The 19,083-nt window shown below is 32.0% G+C and overlaps 1 protein-coding gene across 1 annotated transcript; it reads left to right on the top strand.

Annotated features, from left to right (window-relative positions):
- The first annotated feature begins 763 nt into the window (after positions 1-763).
- On the top strand, positions 764-18,882 carry LOC111416834 (uncharacterized). Its single transcript, XM_023048936.2, has 2 exons — positions 764-914; positions 18,123-18,882. The coding sequence occupies exons 1-2, from the start codon at positions 910-912 to the stop codon at positions 18,685-18,687; spliced, it is 570 nt and encodes a 189-aa protein (XP_022904704.1). The 5' UTR covers positions 764-909; the 3' UTR covers positions 18,688-18,882.
- The last annotated feature ends 201 nt before the right edge of the window (positions 18,883-19,083 follow it).

Below are 19,083 nucleotides of genomic sequence, written 5' to 3'. Positions count from 1 at the left end.
AGATATTAGCCAAGTGACGAGAGATTAGTGGCTTCGTCTTTAAAGTGACAATCAGTGACAACTTCGTTTAGAATATACACAACCTTACTTATTATTTAATGGAAAATATTATAAAGCGTGGTCATAGAATATGGTATCTAGGGTGGTACAGACCGTTTTTTTATAAAAATTTGGCAATGACAATTGATTTAAATAAAAAACAGATTATATATTTTTATACAAACTTTCAGAAAATATAATAAAAAAAAATCGTGGATGACCCCATTATTATAACGAACTTTGTACTTCTCTAAATTTATAAATTATAATAAATAAATATGTATTCGAATTTTATTTGCTAAAATTATTTGTGTATAGGCAGTCCATCATTCACTATATATAGAAACATTTACACAAGGACGGAGAATTTTTTCCTTATGTAGAAGCGTCCTAGAAATAGATGTTGCTGTTTAGTTTATTCTTAAAAAAACGAATAGATAATATTCTAAGAACCTTCAACCTTTTCCTTTGATACTACAGTTAACCTTTCTATTTCTAATTTGATATCGACAATTGCTTCCATAGACACTTTTAGAGATATCTTTATTATATTTTGTCATCATCATTATTTTAAGCGGCGCCCTCTAGCAAGTAAATCATAAAGAACTTGAATGATAATTTTTATACTTAATTAGGTTATAATATTTTTTTGAAGATGGCGCAACGGAACCTTTACGTCAGTCGTTCAATGACAGCGATAACGTATCAATAATTATCACACGAAGTAGTAATTTACGATATTTTAACGAATGTAATGTGAAGAAGTAACGAAGAAAAAGTGTAAAATAGTCGCTTTGGAACAAATTTGGGCCTTGGAAAACCCGTGGAGATTTTGGTTGTCTCGAACGGCATCCCTTTTAAAAAATCTTTATGAGGTATGTAAGTCTCGAGAAAGATATTACGACGGTTTTCATATATGTTTGTACTTAAAAAATCAAATTAACTCGCCGTCAAATACATACCTAAATAAATTTTATGTAAAACGAATTTAATACGTCATGTTAAACGTTTAAGTTAATAATTTAGGTGTTTTTGTAAACGGTGACCTTAAACTCGGTTTTAACATTGTAAATAATCACATCGTTTCCTAAATTTTTTAACGCGGGTATGGGAAGTTGAAATTAAATGAATACAACTTCAAAATTTACATTCTCGTTTTCCTGTCCCTATGAAAATGTAATTGGAATGGTTTGATAAGTAGATTGTTTACAAGTAACACCGGTCTGTGATTTTGCTGGATATTACTTATCTATCACCAGTAATAACAATTCTAATCAAAAATCGCACCATGATCTTATCTCTTTAGATAATCCTAAAACTATCCTAATAAACCACTTAACAGGACCAACACCAAGTAGGTATTTTGATTGATCTTCTAATGTTGTTTGTTTTAATCTTTACATCTAACATTGTAACTTTAATTGAAATGGTATATCGTTTTATATAGTATTTTTATTACATTTGTTTTTTGCAAGCGTTAAGGACGGATTAATTTTTTATGCAAAATTGTTTAGGTTATTTATAACAGGGTATTTTCGGCATATTAATACATAATGAGCACCTCTAAGAAGTGTTTATATTTCATAATGTTTTGAAATAGGTGTTTTACAACAACAATACAAAAACATGCAGGGTAACCATGATTCTGCTTATCTAAAGCTAATAACACTGATGGACAAAAATAAACATTTAATTTGTCTCATAAACTTTTTTGGCATGTTTTACTTTACGTTGATTCCCTAAAGTGGAAAACAGGTGTAGAAAAAATATTTTTTTTGTGACAGGAACATGACTGACAATGAGACTTTATTTGCAATTATTTAATAGTTATTTATTGTGTAAGTGTTTTAGACAGCATTTTATTTACGCAAGAATTTTCTTAAGTCACTTCACTAGTCAGCAGTTCTATGCTGTGAACCAGGGTTCGACTGATTTAAATCATTTGATTTAAATCATGATTTTAATGAATCATTTAAATCAAAAACAAAACTGAAAATTAAAGTGCACTTTACTACAAAATTAAAAAAACATTTAATACAAAAATTAAGATTCATTGTAATACTTATATAAGAAAACAAGTTTTCCTGCCTTTTCAACACCTAACTTGTTTCGTAAAGTAGCGTGAACAAGCCCAAATGTTGAAAATATTCTCTCAACAGAAGCAGATGAATAAACCGCACATAAAAATTGCTTTAATATTGGCAGTACCTTCTCTACTTCAGCAATGTGTGTTTGTGATACCCACCATTGTAAAGCACTTACATTACATAAGACTTCCTCCGAAAACATTACTGATAAAAATGGTTCCATTTTTGCTTCTAGTTTTATAATTAGCGGTAGTAAACCGGTGTTAGCATACATTTCAACAGCATACACTACAGCAGAAGCAGATGAATAAACCGCACATAAAAATTGCTTTAATATTGGCAGTACCTTCTCTACTTCAGCAATGTGTGTTTGTGATACCCACTATTGTAAAGCACTTACATTACATAAGACTTCCTCCGAAAACATTACTGATGAAAATGGTTCCATTTTTGCTTCTAGTTTTATAATTAGCGGTAGTAAACCGGTGTTAGCATACATTTCCTTAATTGTATTTAAGGCCTCCTCTTTTTCTACAGATGTTAACTTATACATAGTTTTAGTAACATCTAAAATATAGGCTATATAATGGTTAGACGTAAGTGCCTGCTTATACCGTTTATCAAAAACTTTCATTTGTACAGATGATAATTTTTCCTGGACTAATGTTTTCAATTCTTTCCCTACTTCCACTGCATCAGAGAGGAAAGCATTCTTTTTTTGTAATTTGTGAAGTGGTATAGTTATGGGTTTTAAGACATTCAAATAATCTTCCGCTGAGCGTTTGAGACCTATGTTTGAAACTTTTTTGTATATTGTCGAATCTATTTCGTTTTTATTCTCATCGCACACTTTTAATAGTTTATCCCATTGACTTACATATACTTCCAAACAATCTGCCATACTATTCCATCTCACATCACTTGGCAGCACTAATGCTTTTCCATCAAGCTGTCTGTATTTGGCCGTCGCTAATTGATTATTTCTAAAATATTTTATAATTTGTGTAACGTGCTCTTTGATATTTGTTACTTCGAAATCTTTGCAAAGTAGGTTTAAAAGATGAGCTGAACACCCATAAGTTATCACTGAAATGCTGGGGTCCAATTTATCTTGTAAGGTTTTTCGCATTAGTGCCATATTAGCAGCATTATCTGTTACAAATGATGTCACGTTATAGTTATATTTTGATTTACATGAGGAAATTATATTGCAAGCAATTTCAGTTAAATAGTCACTTGTATGAGGATTTCCGGATGTATCTATAGTTTCATATAAAAAAGAGTGTCCAGTTTCAGTAGCGCAAACTATAAGTTCATTTCATACATTAGACCAACCATCAATAGATATGTTTACGCAACACCCAGTAAGACTTCCACAACATTTAGTTTTCTCTTCTTCGTAAATTTGTTCCAAAAGTGTTGTATAAATTGTTTTCCCAAGGGGGATTATACCCGGGTCTTAACAATTCAATTGCTTTTTTTACTTGTTGATTGTCCATACATCTAAAGCTGCTGTTTGTTGCAAATACAGCTCTTGCAATTTGTTTATCTATTTCTTGTTTTTTTATCAATATCCGTTCGAACAATAAAGCTTTCCAAATTTGTATTAGCATTCGTATTCCGTTTTTTACCTACAACAGTCGAATCATCCTCAGCAAATAAAGTCCAAGATATAGATGAGCAAGCGCTTGCAGGTCGTTTTTGAGAGGTGTTAATTGAAAACTGTTCTTTACTAGCAATGGTTGATTCTGATGAGTTTTCAATTCCTATAGAACAAGATTGAAATAATTGAAAATAGTACTATTTTATTCATTTACGTCGTTTTAAGTTGCAATACATACTATTTACCTTCAACTAAATTACTTTCTATGTTACTTGGTCCAGGGTCTCCTCTATCAGAGATTTTGAGTTTGCACTTCTCATGGTGTTCTTTCATCCTTTGAACTAGTCCTTGTATATTTTTTCCGCAATTCTTACAAATTGCTCTGCTACCGGTCTTTCCTTTTTCCATTTTTTCTAAGTAATAATGCCAAATTTTGTCTTTTTTTCTGCCACTCATTTCAAACATGAAACACTTTTTATATAGGAAAAACAACAAAGAAACGGGAACTGGTAACTAAAAAATATTATAGCGGCCATTGTATGAGGCACACTTCAACAACTTTACTGGCCAATAAAGGTGCCGACCTTACAATAATTAAACGACATGGTAGGTGGAGGAACGGGTGTGAAGTTATCCATAAATCCCAGCCATAAATTTAAAACATTAATAACTCCGTAACCGATACGATTTGGGTCACATTAGGGGGTCCAATTTAAAATAAGAAAGATAAAATGCTTTAAAGTTTGAAAGTTTTGACACTAGATTTTGTAAAACACATGGGCACGAACACATTTGTTCATTATCCACGTCTCTTTCACTACTACCTTCAAGACAATTTTGACAAATTGATTTAACGTGTTTTTTCAAACATATATAGGTCTTACACTTTTCGCATGTAAAGGTTGTTCTGGCGTCCTTCTTCGATTCTATGTAACAAGCTTCGCATCGTTTCCTTTTGACAGATCTTCGACTTGTTCCAAGTTGATTGTTGTCGTCTGGTATTGCTGGTTTATGCTTTGCTAGCATGGTTTTCAGTTCATTTGGCAATCACTGAATAAGCGATCTCCTCGTCAATTGTTCTAAAACTAAACTGAGAGATAATTTTTTTAGATAGTTTCGTCTTGAAATATATTCGTTGCCATTGCTCAAAAAAATAATTCTAGCATTTATCGCTGCTACATTCAATAAATGATAAAAGATGACCATCGGCCATCGCCTTGTTGCTCTAGCAACGTTGTACGTAGCGAACAATTTGTCCACCACATCCACTCCAGCTTTTGTACTATTATAGTATTCGATAATTTCCGGTTTCCGTTGTCTATTAGTTGCCACTTCATTGCTTGACGTATGCAAGCTGGATAGCAATACAACAGTCTTACCCTTCTTTGGCACGTAGGAGACAAGGGTTTCGTTTCTTGTGTAACCGAAAATGCTGTCATACTGTGCTCTATGTTTTGGCAAAGCAAAACTTGGTGGTAGTTCTCTCTTGTTTTTTCGGACAGTTCCAATGTATGATATTTTCTTCCAAAGCTTTAAAGTTTGGTTTACAAGTTTCAGACTTGTAAACCAATTGTCTGCGGTAATGTTTCTTCCGCTTCCATAAATTGGCTCTGAAATTCGCATGACAATATCTTCCGCAGAATTACTTTTTTTGTAAGGTCCGTTAGGTTGTTGGCCGCAATAGATCTCCATGTTGGCAGTATAAAAAAGCTTTGCGTCAGCAAGACAAAAGATTTTTATACCATATTTTGTTGGCTTTGACGGTATATATTGCCGAAAACCACAACGACCACGAAATGCTGGAAGCATCTCATCAATAGTGACGTTTTCGCCTAAATTGTAATGTAATTTGCAGTTCTCAATAAATAAAACAAATATTTGACCATTCATGGGATTCCCATCGGATACGTGCATGAATGCAACACAAAAACGGATCAATATATTTTTATTCTTATTTTTATATAAAATTGATACTTATTAGAAATACACAACTAAACAATTTACTAACACGTAAATAAAAAGGAGATATCTAAACAATAAAACTACCGAATATGTGCGTGAACTACCGGATCAACGTTCGCCGAAAAAAGGAGACGTAAATACACGCGTTGGGATTTTCAGTCCCAAATCATGTACGCGCGGCATTGTTTGAGTGTTTACAAAGTAATAAAACGAAGCCTTCGTTTGAAACTCATGTAAAGGGTTCCTAAAACATCATTTTGAGATCTCAAAAATCCACAGTGCCGTAGCTGTAATAGTTTTTACGTAATTACAGAAATGATAAGGCATGGGACTGCCAGTACCATACGCGTCTATTCAAGGGTTAAGGATTAAACCCGTAGATTTTGACGATTTATACGACGAATGTCGTATCGAGAAAAACGCGAATAAAGTGTCTATAACTATTATGTTGTAGAAACTTTCAAATACAAGTATTGACTGTTAATCTGCAATTCCAAGACTTAATAAGTGGTCTTTCCTCCAGGTCGTACATATTCTGCGAAATCGGGTAGCGTCTTCTCGTTCAGCTAATGCAAATCTCGTTGTGGCTGTTCGTTTCCAATTTTCCTTGTTGGCCAATTTTTACTATCGTCACATTATTGTACTTTCTCGCAAAAATTTATTGTTTGAAACTCAACAATATATCAGATGTCCCGAAGTAAGTGCTATAAAGAAACATAAAATTCTCTCTATCCCGGAGAATTAGACGATCTAATTAATAATTTCTAAACTGATAGGAATATTTTGGAATAAAACAGGTCGATTTTTATTTTTGTTAAAACGTGTTTAGTACAACTACTGAAAGCATATACAACAAGATGAAATCATGATTCAGGTATAAATGACCAGGTAAATATTCTACGATAAACTTCTAATCTATCCATCGTTCATTGAAATTTATATTAGAGTAATTTTGTACTATTGCTGCAAAATGCTTGATAAAACACAAGGTCTATTTCATATGGATCATAATAAAAAGAAAAAAAGTCATAAGATCATTCGAAGAAGAATCATTTTATAACTTTCTCGGATTCGCGTCGACAAATGAAAAGGTATGAGTGACACCAGTAGCAGGAACTGCATTTAACACTAAGTTTCTTAATGATTCTTGTAACTAGTTATCAGAATTAAAATTTAGTCTTCGTTGGTAAAATTGACCATGCATCTTAGATATGATGAATTTTGATTCCGATCCCGATTACGGCTCAGATTTTGGTGTGATTTTGATTTCCATTTTGATTTCAATTTGGTTTCAGAATAGAGCGGATTTCAAATAGAAGCAACGTACTGATTTGTCAATAAATGAATTATATAAAGTCCCAAAACAACAATCTAAACGGTATTTTGATTATATTTAATTAAAAAACCGTTAAGTGAATTATTTCTTGAAAAATTGTTTAATAAAGAAAAAAAAAAGAATTTATCAATGTAAATTTATCAAATAATTTCTAAATATTTAAAATTTTTATTATATTTTGTTGAATGTTTTCTTTCTGTAAATATGTATGCCGCAAAACGATTACAGTTTCAAGTCGATAATTTCAAGTTGAGGTCAATGATAAGTGTCGCAATCTGAACAAAAAATTGCCGACGATAAATATTAAATAAAAGTTAACGGTGAAATTGACGCAAAAGTAACAATCGTATCTTTAAATTATCAAATTTTCGGTTAAAATCTGGCGAAACCGTCAATTTTCTAACCTTATTTAAATAGTTGCTGTCTGTGACTTCTAGGTGCATTTGTCCCCAAAAAACGCTGTTACGCCTCATAAACGATTAACATCTTGCATAAGCATTCATAATAATAATAAACATTCAGATATAACATTTCAATCAAATTGCGTAACCCGAAGTGGTACTTATAATAAAGATCCATTTGTAATTTATTTTGATTGGACTAGGATTTTTATCATTAATTGAGCGTTGTTAAAGAATTAATTAATCGTAGAAAAGCTGAAAACGTCTGATTTTTAACTTCAAATAATAATTAAATAATAATAAATGAAATAAATAATAAAATTGAAATAATTAATAATTCTCATGCTCTTTTACCTCACAAATAAAGGTCGGAAATATCGGTATTTTTTAATATTAAATATTAATAGTTTGTAAATTAAATATTCATTAATAGCATATTTTTATCAAAAATCTTTATTTTTACAGAATTATTGGTCTTACATTTTGGCTCTAAAAAATTAAATGATTATTTGGACTTAAAACAAAAGAATTTGTAACAGTACGAACTACAAAAAATAAGCAAACTTATTATTATAACTTTTTCTAGAACAAACTTGAAACTTTAAAACCTATTAATTTATTGATCATCACTAGGAAATTCTCGGCCCTCTGTAGCGTAAGGCAAATTCCTAAAGTAATCCTGATATTCTTCAGGAACTCACTTAAGAATTGTTAAAAGATTTTCATATTTGGCTTTACTTATAGGTTTTCTAAAATGTCTTAATTGGGGCAAATTTTTGGGTATGTTTGAAGGTTTTCGAAGGTTTCTATATAAATTAATGGAGCAAAAGTCTTCTTTAAACGATGTTTTAAAAAATAAAGTACCTAATGTTTCTCATCGAATTTAGAGTCAAACAACGCTGGATAATTTAAACTGTTCTCCTTCATACCTTTTTTTTCTTGATATGAATGGTGCTGTGTTACATGAATGTTAATGATGAGTAAAATGTACTAAAATTTTTAAAATCTTCTAGACCCATAGAGAATACATTAAATGAGAGTTTACAACTACGAATAAAATTAATCCAATCATTGCAAGTAAAAAATGTAAATGATTTAGTGTTTTTTTGCACGTTCAATAACGCTATGCTGACAATCTACTTCCATATCAGTACGGCCTCGTAATAAAAATTTATGATTTATAACCTGAATCCTGGGAAATACTTGCATTGCATATATAGTAAGTACATTACAATCATCATCATATTTCGGTTTTGTCCGCCATAGTTGTCAGTCTAAAGTATTAATGTTTCCATTTTTTGATTCCTGGGGATTTCTATAAGTAGCCATTTAAAAAAAACCAGGAAGCCATTTCATTCCAGCTTTGGTTTCACCCCACATCATACACCAAGTGTTTTTAGTACAAGGATTATGTATTGTGTAATTTAGGGTCCACAACTTTCGAAGATAAAATCTCTCCGCATTGGTCAGAAAGCGAGTAGGAAGGCACTTTTAAAGATCGGCTATTACCACTTGTAAATTTTCATTACTTTCTAAAGCACATTTCTTGTCTTCATTTTTCATTTGATATCTATTATTTGCATCATTTAAATGTAAATCTCGCTCTTTAGAAATGGCTTGTTTTCTTCTGCGCTAAGATCAGCTAAGCTTTACATTAAAATAATCACACATATCATATGTGTCATTGTCTGGTAAATAGAACGACAATTAAACATTTCGTTGAAGATTTTTCTAAAAAGCCATTTCTTAGCTGGTTCTTCATCTTCCTTCCTAAGTTCTTCGCGATATAACCCATACATTTTTGAAATATTTAAGCCATCTCCAAGATACTTCTTAGCAGACCTTTCTCGAGAATAATGGCTTTCAATTGGAGTGAAGTTAGCGACGACTTTTCAGCGACGGATTTTGTCAATTCCACCACGGTCGCTAAGATTAAAAACGTACGTACAGTGAAACGGATTGAACATAGAAAATATGATCATGTTGTGTTAAATGAATGTTACGAAGGTCACTGCTGTTTATCCCAAAATTCCAGAATACATTTTGAAACTGCTAATAAAACAGGGTAAAAACGTCTCGGCTTTAAAAAGAAATAAAACCATCCCCTTAGCCGTGAGTTGCAGGGTAGAAATTTGGTGTGAATATAGCTTCAACATCCCTTTTTTCGTAACCCCTAATAAAAATAGTTGAAATTCGCTATATTAGGTAAAAAAAAAATAAAATCCACCCCTTAGCCGTGAGATGCTGAGTTGAAATTAGGTGTGGATATAGCTTCGACATCCCTAAGTTGATTTTCGTTACAATTAGAGTGCTACACATGAAGGGGTGCCAACCCCTAATAAAAATAGTTGAAATTCGCTATTAGGTGAAAAAAAAAAATAAAATCCACCCCTTAGCCGTGAGTTGCTCCGTTGAAATTTGGTGTGGATATAGCTTCGACATCCCTAAGTTGATTTTCGTTAGAATTAGAATGCTACACATGAAGGGGTGTCAGCCCTTAATAAAAATAATTGAAATTCGCAATTAATTAAACTTAACTTTACTTTTAACTCACTTAACTTTTTAATTAATTTTTTTTTATATATTTCGTTTTCAATTTTTTTTTTTTTTTTGATTTTGTTTTACCAGTAGTAACATCGTCATCGATAGTGGCAAATAAATTTAAATCGCTACCGTCTATTTCCAAACCGTTTTTCTATTCCCAATTAGAAAGATTTTCTTCCACAGAGATACGCGTAATTAATTGAGCTACGGGAATTTCATCTTCCTCGCTAAAACTCTCTGCAAGACTGCCGAATGCATGACGAAAGCAATTCATTATTGTTTCTTTTTTAAAATTTATCCATGCGCTGTTTAGCATTATTATGGCATCTAAAATATCGATTTTTAAGTTTTCGTTCACATCCGTAGCTTCTACTAACTTGAACAATAACTTTTGTCGGTACAACGTTTTCATTGATTTAATTATGCCTTGGTCCATCGGTTGTAAGACGGAAGTTGAATTTGGCGGAAAGTACGCAAGTTCAATACATTCTAAGTTGTTAATATGAGGATGCCCAGAAAAATTGTCTACCAATAATAAAATTTTTCTTTTTTGACGTTTTAAATCACGGTCCCAATCAAAAAGAATTTTTTTAAAGATTTCACTTATCATCCAAGCTTTGGAATTGTTAAAATAATTTACTGGCAGGTTTTGAACGGTCTTAAAACAACGAGGTGCCTTTGGCTTTCTTATGACACATAACTTTGATTTTTCAGATCCGTCCATGTTAGATCCGTCCGATAACTTGCCTCCTACACACTTTTCACCTTTAAATTTTAATGTCTGCTTACACCGGACAAGGTGTAAGTTTATAAAAAAGAGCAGTTTCGTCCCCATTAAAGATGTCGCAGTCTTTGTATCTTCGATGAAGCGAAGACCAAACGTTCTCTTTCCAATTATTTGTAATTTCCATATTTACAGATGCAGCTTCTCCGTGGATTTTCCCTAATCGAATGTTATATCAGTTCTTGAATCTGTCGATTCAACCTTTGGAACATATAAAATCACCGCGACTTGTAGACGGTTGATCGGAAATGGATTCACCGATTTTATTAAGTTCATTTGCTTTGTTTTGTAAAATCATTGTAGAAATCGCGGCTGTTTGTCTTTTTGAAGAAAACCATTGTATGAGACCTTTATCAACATCAGCCCGTTCAGGTTTACGAATTCTTTTCATTTTCATATTTGTATGTTTTCTCTCTAAATATTTATTTCTATTTGTCCATATTGTCGACACCGTTGAACTACTTAATTTATACTCGCGACATATATGTAAATTTTTGCATCCCTGTTCGAGTTTTTCTATTATATTTATTTTATCTTTTAATGTAAGAGGTTTTCGACGTTGTTTTTCTATTTTTGTAACGACGTATAGATACAAGTTCACGTAAATCTAGCGATAAACTGAACTGCCGATGCTGCCTGTACAGGGTGGGCAAATTTGGGTGTTATATAGGCTATCTCAGAAACTATAAGAGATACGAAAAAAGTAGGTGCCATGTCCCGGTCTCTTTTTTCGAGACTAATCCAATCCCGCAAACACCAAACCTCTATCTTCTTTTGTTTTTAAGTTATAGCCAAAAAGTCAAATTTTCGTGATTTCAAAAAATGCTCATTTTTCGTTTATTTTTGAAATTAGACAAATGGGGTTGATACGTTCTTAAGACACTTTTTTAAGTAGAATATACTGCCGTTGAAACATTTTACACATATTTGATGATTTCTGAGATACAACACAAAGTTGTATTTTTTTAAATACAAACTATACTTGATTATGATGTTAATGAAAAGAGCATATTTTTAGCTTTCCAATGATGTATCGCATGTATGGTGTATTTGCGGAAAATAAGCGTTAATTTTCAATTCCAAAATAGTAAGCGCTAAAGTTCAAAATTTTGATTATAGTAGGCGGGTTCGGACAGTAATTACTACCTAATTGCTGTATGGTTTTGAACGAATATGACAGAAAGTTGTCTTGTACCATTATGCAGGATAAAGTTGGTTTTGTACCAACGAATAAAAACTTTGAATAGTTGATTTAAATTTCTCAGTGTCTTATCCCTGACTTTGTTCACCAATAAAAAATGATTTGTAGATAAAGTTTGTTTATTAACAATACAAGAAACGTATTAATTAATGAATAATAAAATATGAACAACAACTTCAGGAACTAAACAGTCACAGACTGTGTCATTTTCTTCTACTAGACTTACTGGTTGTAAGGTTAGAACAGTTGGGTATCAATGAATGAAATCTTCGGTAGTATCTTCCCAGTTTTCCCCAACCATGAGATTTAGAAGTTTTTTCATATTAGCAACCTTTTCTTTTGAAATTGGGTGAGATAGAGAAAGATTAGGGATCATAAACTGGGCAACGGACTTTCCATTGAAACGATGTTTATATAGGATATGGAGCCTTATCTATCATTTTCAAAGAATCATTTTTTAATTTTATCACTTTATGTACTTAAAGACAATGAGGAATTTTTAAGCGAGAAACTTGTTTCGAAAAATTCATGAATGAAATGATCAGTAAACTCACGTTGCTATAATAACTAAGCGGCATTTAACGTTTTCCTCGCCTACTATAATTAAAATTTTGAATTTTAATCGGGGGTAAATACACAAGAGCTTGACTTTTAGGCTCGTTACTACCATCTTCTGGTTAAGCTATCTAAGGGATTATTACCACGGTTACTGCTATTTTACGCGTTCTGATTGGCTAGTAGATGGGTTTATCTATAAGATAAATTTAACTAAAAGATGGTAGTAATGGACCTTAATCGAATAATTTTATTTTTACACGAAAGTTTTGTCACCATGGAAATAACTCGAAATCAAAAGCATGATAAAATCGCGACAGCTTTAGCTGGAGCGATTTTATCTTTTGATTTTGATTGAGAGTTATTTCCAAAGGGTAACAAAACTTGAGTGAATTAAAAATTAAATTATCCTAATTTAAAATCAAGCTCGAGCGTATTTTAGGAAGATTAATACACGACAATTGCACAATTTATCGACAATTATTAATTATTTATTAAGTATTTTTGACTTAATTATAGTTTGCAAAAATGTGACAGGTAAAGAAAAGTATATATATGGTAGTCGCGTTTTTATCAGTTATAAAATATCACGTGTGATTTATTCAGTTGAAAAACCTAGGTAACTTTTATCCACTTAAAAATCACGTTATTGGTCGAAATTTTAAACGATCGTTACTCTGATTGGTTGTATATTATTGGAGTGCATTAATCTTTAATATTTTAGAATTAAAAAAATAACGCTTATTTTCCCCAAATATACCATGCGTGCAATACATCATTGGAAAGCTAAAAATATGTTCTTTTCAGTAACACCATAATCTACTATAGTTTGCATTTAAAAAAATACAACTTTGTGTTGTATCTCAAAAATCATCAAATATTTTTAAAATTTTTCAACGGCAGTATATTCTACTTAAAAAAGTGTCTTAAGAACGTATCAACCTCATTTCGCTAATTTCAAAAATAAACGAAATGAGCATGTTTTAAAATCACGAAAATTTGACTTTTTGGCTATAACTTAAAAACAAAAGAAGATAGAGGTTTGGTGTTTGCGGGATTGGGTTAGTCTCGAAAAAAGAGACCGGCACATGGCACCTACTTTTTTCGTATTTCTTATAGTTTCTGAGATAGCCTATAATAACACCCAAATTTGCCCAAGATTTTTGTCCGCTTATAAGAGATGTCCGCTTATTAGAGCTGTCCGCAAGGAGAGCTTTCACTGTACTTTTAGTTAGAAATAGAACTTATCAATCAAAATAGTACATACTTGTATCGTTTACTAAGTATGTATATTGTTTCTAGGTCCTCCGATTAATTTAAAAGATTACAAGATTATATTTATTGTGTTTAATATTTTAAAATCTTATTAAAATTTGACAAAGATATAGAAAAAAATTCATTCTACAATTGGTATACAAACAGATGGATTTTGATGATTCTTTCTTCACGATATAGGTTGATTTTTAAGGAAGAAATGTGTTGATGGTTTCTGACAATTGTCAACGTTTTACCCATATACGGGGTGTAAAAAGAAATTTATGTTTTTTCTTCTAATTTTGCAACACCCTGTGGAATTTATCAGAAAGAACCGCCACATTCCATTTACATTACGATAGAATGGCAACCCTTCTCTACATTTTCGTTCAAGAATCATCTCGATATCTCTTTTATCAAGGAAGATACACAAGTTTAAATGCAACGAATTTTTATTAACATTTTAAACAAGTAGGTGAAAACTAAAAAACACTAGATAATCCTTAATCAATTCTCTCAAAATCACCTAATAACGTGTATTTCCGCCTCTCTTACGTATCACTTCTTCACAGCGACGAGGCATACTTAAAATCAAGCGTCGAATTTGATCTTGATCAATTGCATCCCAAACCTCTCTTACCATCCTCTCAACGTCGCACATAGGTTGATTTGATCAATTTACGCGGTCAAAATCATTTTATGATCTATATCAGTTCTAAATCGGATAAACAATAATAATTCGGTATTTTTCATAATAATTACTAATTAATATGATTATTTAAAAACAAATACAGAAAATTCAAACATATTAATTTAACACACTTATAAAAGGTATCTTAAAAGACATAATAATCACAATAAGCATTCATTTCCGAAATCACTGTCCCATAATATTTGTTCGTAGGTATATTATGTTAGTAAACAATATCAATAATCATTCCATATTTAATCACAAATCTTGCTCGCTATCCGAAGAATCTGGTGTAGTGCTGGTTTCAATATAACTCTTAGCTGATATTAACATTTCTATTGTTTCTGGGCAGAATGATTTAGATTTACACCTTTTTTTAATTTGTGTTGTGCTGCTCAAAAGTGGGTCTGAGTTTAATAATAATTTATTTTCTATTATATATATCGCGGTTACAATCTTCTCTTAAAAATTTCCTGGCAAAGTTTTCGCGGTACATTCGAAAATGTTTGTTTCGAGCCTCTTGGGCTTCTTCTGATAATTGCCCTATGGGCAACAAAGCATTTTTAATGATGTTTTGCACCATGTATTAATATCTTATGCATGGATGGTGTCATCGGATGCCATCCATACAATTGAACGTATAATTTAGCCGTATCCAGGGCATATTCATCATATTTCTTGGTATCATTTTATGACCAGATGAAATGACTTCCAAAATTACTTTAAGTCTGTACAACAAATTATAAACAATTGATCTCAGCAGCTAAATTTGCATTTTCGAAGAATCTTCGGCTAGTGTTTCCATCGTTAGTATTTCCATAGCTAGCCTTTGGCATATCTATTAACAATACCGTCTCTTTCCTAAATCTTTCTTGAATGTGTAATTTCGTTTGTTCTTCGACGATTTTTTCCTCCTTATCTCTTTTCTGTCTGTACTTCTTGACTGGCAATTTATAAGCCAAATGTAAAATACTCTCTAACAATCGTATTCTGGCGTGTAAAACAGATAAACCAAATTCGATAGCAGGTTTACTCACTACTTTTTTTTCTAGATCCAGATTATTGATGTCTTTTGATCGTGATTTTAACAATCAACACCGTGTCGTTGATTTTATGCCAGTAGCTGCGTTGCAAACCTTTCCGTCAACTATAGTCATTTTCAATATATGTCCAAACAGGAATGTCTTTCCGTTCAAAATGACTTCGGTAGCAACTAAACTCTGTGCAGACTCTTCGACAAAGCTAATTTCTTCTTTAGTAACATCCGTGTCTTCCTTCAGAAATCTGAATCTTTCATCACTTTCCTCTGCATGGAAAGATAGAGGTCCAATATCGCCTTCTATAGCATTGGATGTACATAGATTTAAAAAAAAATTGTGATGCACCGGAGGAATAAACGGCAACAAAGCCATCATATCCTGTTTTTTAAACTCCCCTATAGGTCTTATGTTAGTATAAAGTTTAACGTACGGTACGTTCTTTAAATAAATAGGCCTTCCCTTTCTGCCAGTTGGCTTTATGTTTAGGACATCAAACTGTATCATGTCCTCTAATGTTTCCTTATACATTATTTTATAAGGACTCCCTTTCTGTATTCTAATCCACTGGATTTTCAACCAGTTTATACGTTTATTTTCAATATTGATTTTTCTGTTACTAACATTCCTCTTTAAATTTTCAGTAGAAAAAAAATCATTTTTATTCATTGTACTTATTATAAATTTTTTTTTATTTCTACAATTTGTCATAATTTCATACCAGTTTTCTGGAACGTAGATGACTTTTCCTTTTGCTGCAAGTTCTACACTGCCAAAATCAGAATCGTTAGGCAAAAACGAATGGCCCGGTACCAAAAACTTCTGGTCTATGACCTCGATGTTAGTTTCATCACTTTGAATAAATCACATTAATGCCAAACACATATTAATGTTTCGATTTTGTCCTCCGCATGTATCGCTGTAAACAGTGACTTTCTTTTTATTGTTAGCATAGCAATTTAAGTGCTTTAATAGGCATGACGATATTTCTTGTGAGCCTCTTCCGGCAACTGTCTCATTCCATACGTAGAAAAACCCGGAATCCTTTGCAAAATCATGAACCCCAAAATTGTAGCAGTAAAGATTTCTTTTGTAATAAGCATCAGAAACCGTTAAAACTGGGAATGGTAAGGATTTTTGCAAATCTATACTACAAGCATAACATTCTTGATTGATTTAAACAATTTCAGCGTCATCTTTCATACAACTTCTAGCTAACTCAGCTTTCTTCAGATGAAATTCATGATCTCTATCGAGTACCGTCTTATCTTCTTGATTCAAATCTGGGTTAGAAATTTTAATTTTGTAAATATCACACCTTTTACATGTATCCTTTTCCGGGCTATAGAAGTGTAAGTTGAATTTCGTATTGAAGATATACCGATAAAAATGTTCCTTGACTGGCTGCCTCTGGTTTTCATAGCATTTTTCGGCGTACAGCGCATACATTTTTCGCAGGCTCAATGATTGGCATAAATATTTTTTGTTTGGGTTGTGTTTCCTTGTGTAATGACTCTCGTATGAAGGAAATGACTGGATATGCTGCATAACGTAAGTTTTATCGTCTTCTGATATTTTTCGTTTAGGACAGCCTTTTAAGCCACTTAGGTCATCTCCTGGAGTCTGACCATCGAGTGTTTTTCTTAAAGCTCGGGAAACTCTTCCCTCAGACACGTTAAACGTGCCAAGAAAATATTTCTTGCAAACCACAACTGATAAATTATTGTTTGGTTTTAAATTATATTGAAATGAAGCACTCCTCATAATGGTTCCTTCCTTCCTTGGCCTTCTTTGCTTCACTGAATTTTTACTTACTAAACCACATATAAATGTATTTTGTCTTTTGAAATTTCCCATTTTCCAAAAAGCTTCAAACAACGAGTTTCGCTTTACTGGCGTGATTTTGTCATTACAGTTCCTTTAGCAGGAACAGAGAGCATCTTGAAATGTTTTTTTCTCAATAATTTTACCCATCTTTGTAACGTATCGTTGCCCAAAATTTCGTGCTTGCTTCGCAATGTTTTGTTTGTGTAGGGAAGGATTTCGAATTCTTTTCCTACTTTTAGTTTTATTAGAATGTTCCATTTTTGTCGTTTCCTCTTCGTCTTCCGAACTAGACGAATAGGGTACAATCCTTAATGAAAGAAAAGTATTAACACCGTTGTTAGGCATCTGTCAATAATTGTAGAAATATCACTGAAAATTGTTGTGAGTAATAATTAACATAATATTTGCGTAACAATGTTTGACTTATGTCGTTGTCGTGTTCAACAAATGTCAAGTATTGTAACAAAATGAATATTCGTGTTGCTCCTAGAGGTGAATTTCAACACAAATTGACTAAAGCGCATTTCATTCTAAATAAACCTATACCTAAGGATTGTAAATACGGACTTAACTCAATTTTTAAAATTTTATGACTTATGCCACTTTCATTCTCACCGGCTCAATTTAGGTGGTGCGATAATTTTGGAGAGATTATCCTCAATAGCCGTAAATTAAATATTCACAGTAAAACTGTAAATTAGTAATAAGTTGTTATTATAAGTTGCTATCGACCTCATTCAAGGTTTAATTTTTTAAAGTATTAATATTATTACAAAATTTAAAAAAACTTTCTCATTCTAGTTTCCAGATGGATTTTGAAACTGGTGAAGATATAAGTTGCGACGAGGGTTCCCCTGATCAAGAAACTGGAGAAACACCAGCATCACCACAAAAAAATGGAGAAACTGGCGAATATGAATATTTCTATAGAACGTATAACGTAATACAAAAAGTGAAAGGTTTTAAGATCCCGTCTCATTTGATTAAACGGGACCTGAAGAAAGAAGTTAACAATACGAATCATGAAGAGGTGGAGGCTAGATTGGTGTTTACAGGCGTGAAGCCACACAGCAAAATCTTCCTCTTTATTATGCCGACGTTAACATTAATCATTCCAGGATTTATTGTTGTACTGTTGGTTTTGGAGATGATTTTACATAAATGGGCTCATAAGAGAAACGAGGATTTGCTGAAGGATAATATTAATAATATTTACTATCAGAGTCCCTATCACGTTGTAGCCCGCGAATTTTGTCCGAGGTGTCGTACTGAATCGCTTACTGATAAAATTGCAAAATTACAAGATCAACGTACAAGAAGGTTGTTTATTAATTACGGGTGGGATTATGTTAAGCAAGTTGTTTAGATTATTTTTATTTTTTTAATTGGAAATAATTTTTGTTCTTGGGATAGTTAATTGGTTTTTTTTTATTAGAAGATAAGAAAATCATTATTTCTTACTGAAGTTATTACACACTTTTAATATTCCGTTGTTTTAATGTTTTTTTTACAAGCAGATTTTCAATATAGTCTGATAAAGTTAGCCATCACACAAATATTTTTTTAAAAAATGTTACTTTCATAAAGATTTTTGCGCACGCAAAATGTTTTTCAGTGTAAGATAGTCATGAGTTACCTATCTACAATATAGAGAATCATTTTAATTTTTCAAATTCACCTTTAAGAATATAAATTACTAAATAATATTGTAAATCCATTTTTTCAAATGACATTACAATCCCTTTAATGGCGAGAAATTAAC

Source organism: Onthophagus taurus, chromosome 1, assembly GCF_036711975.1.
Source record: "Onthophagus taurus isolate NC chromosome 1, IU_Otau_3.0, whole genome shotgun sequence".
NCBI classification, from domain to species: domain Eukaryota; kingdom Metazoa; phylum Arthropoda; class Insecta; order Coleoptera; family Scarabaeidae; genus Onthophagus; species Onthophagus taurus.
Note: the sequence above shows the minus strand (reverse complement) of the source record. Positions and strands in the feature narration are given on the sequence as shown.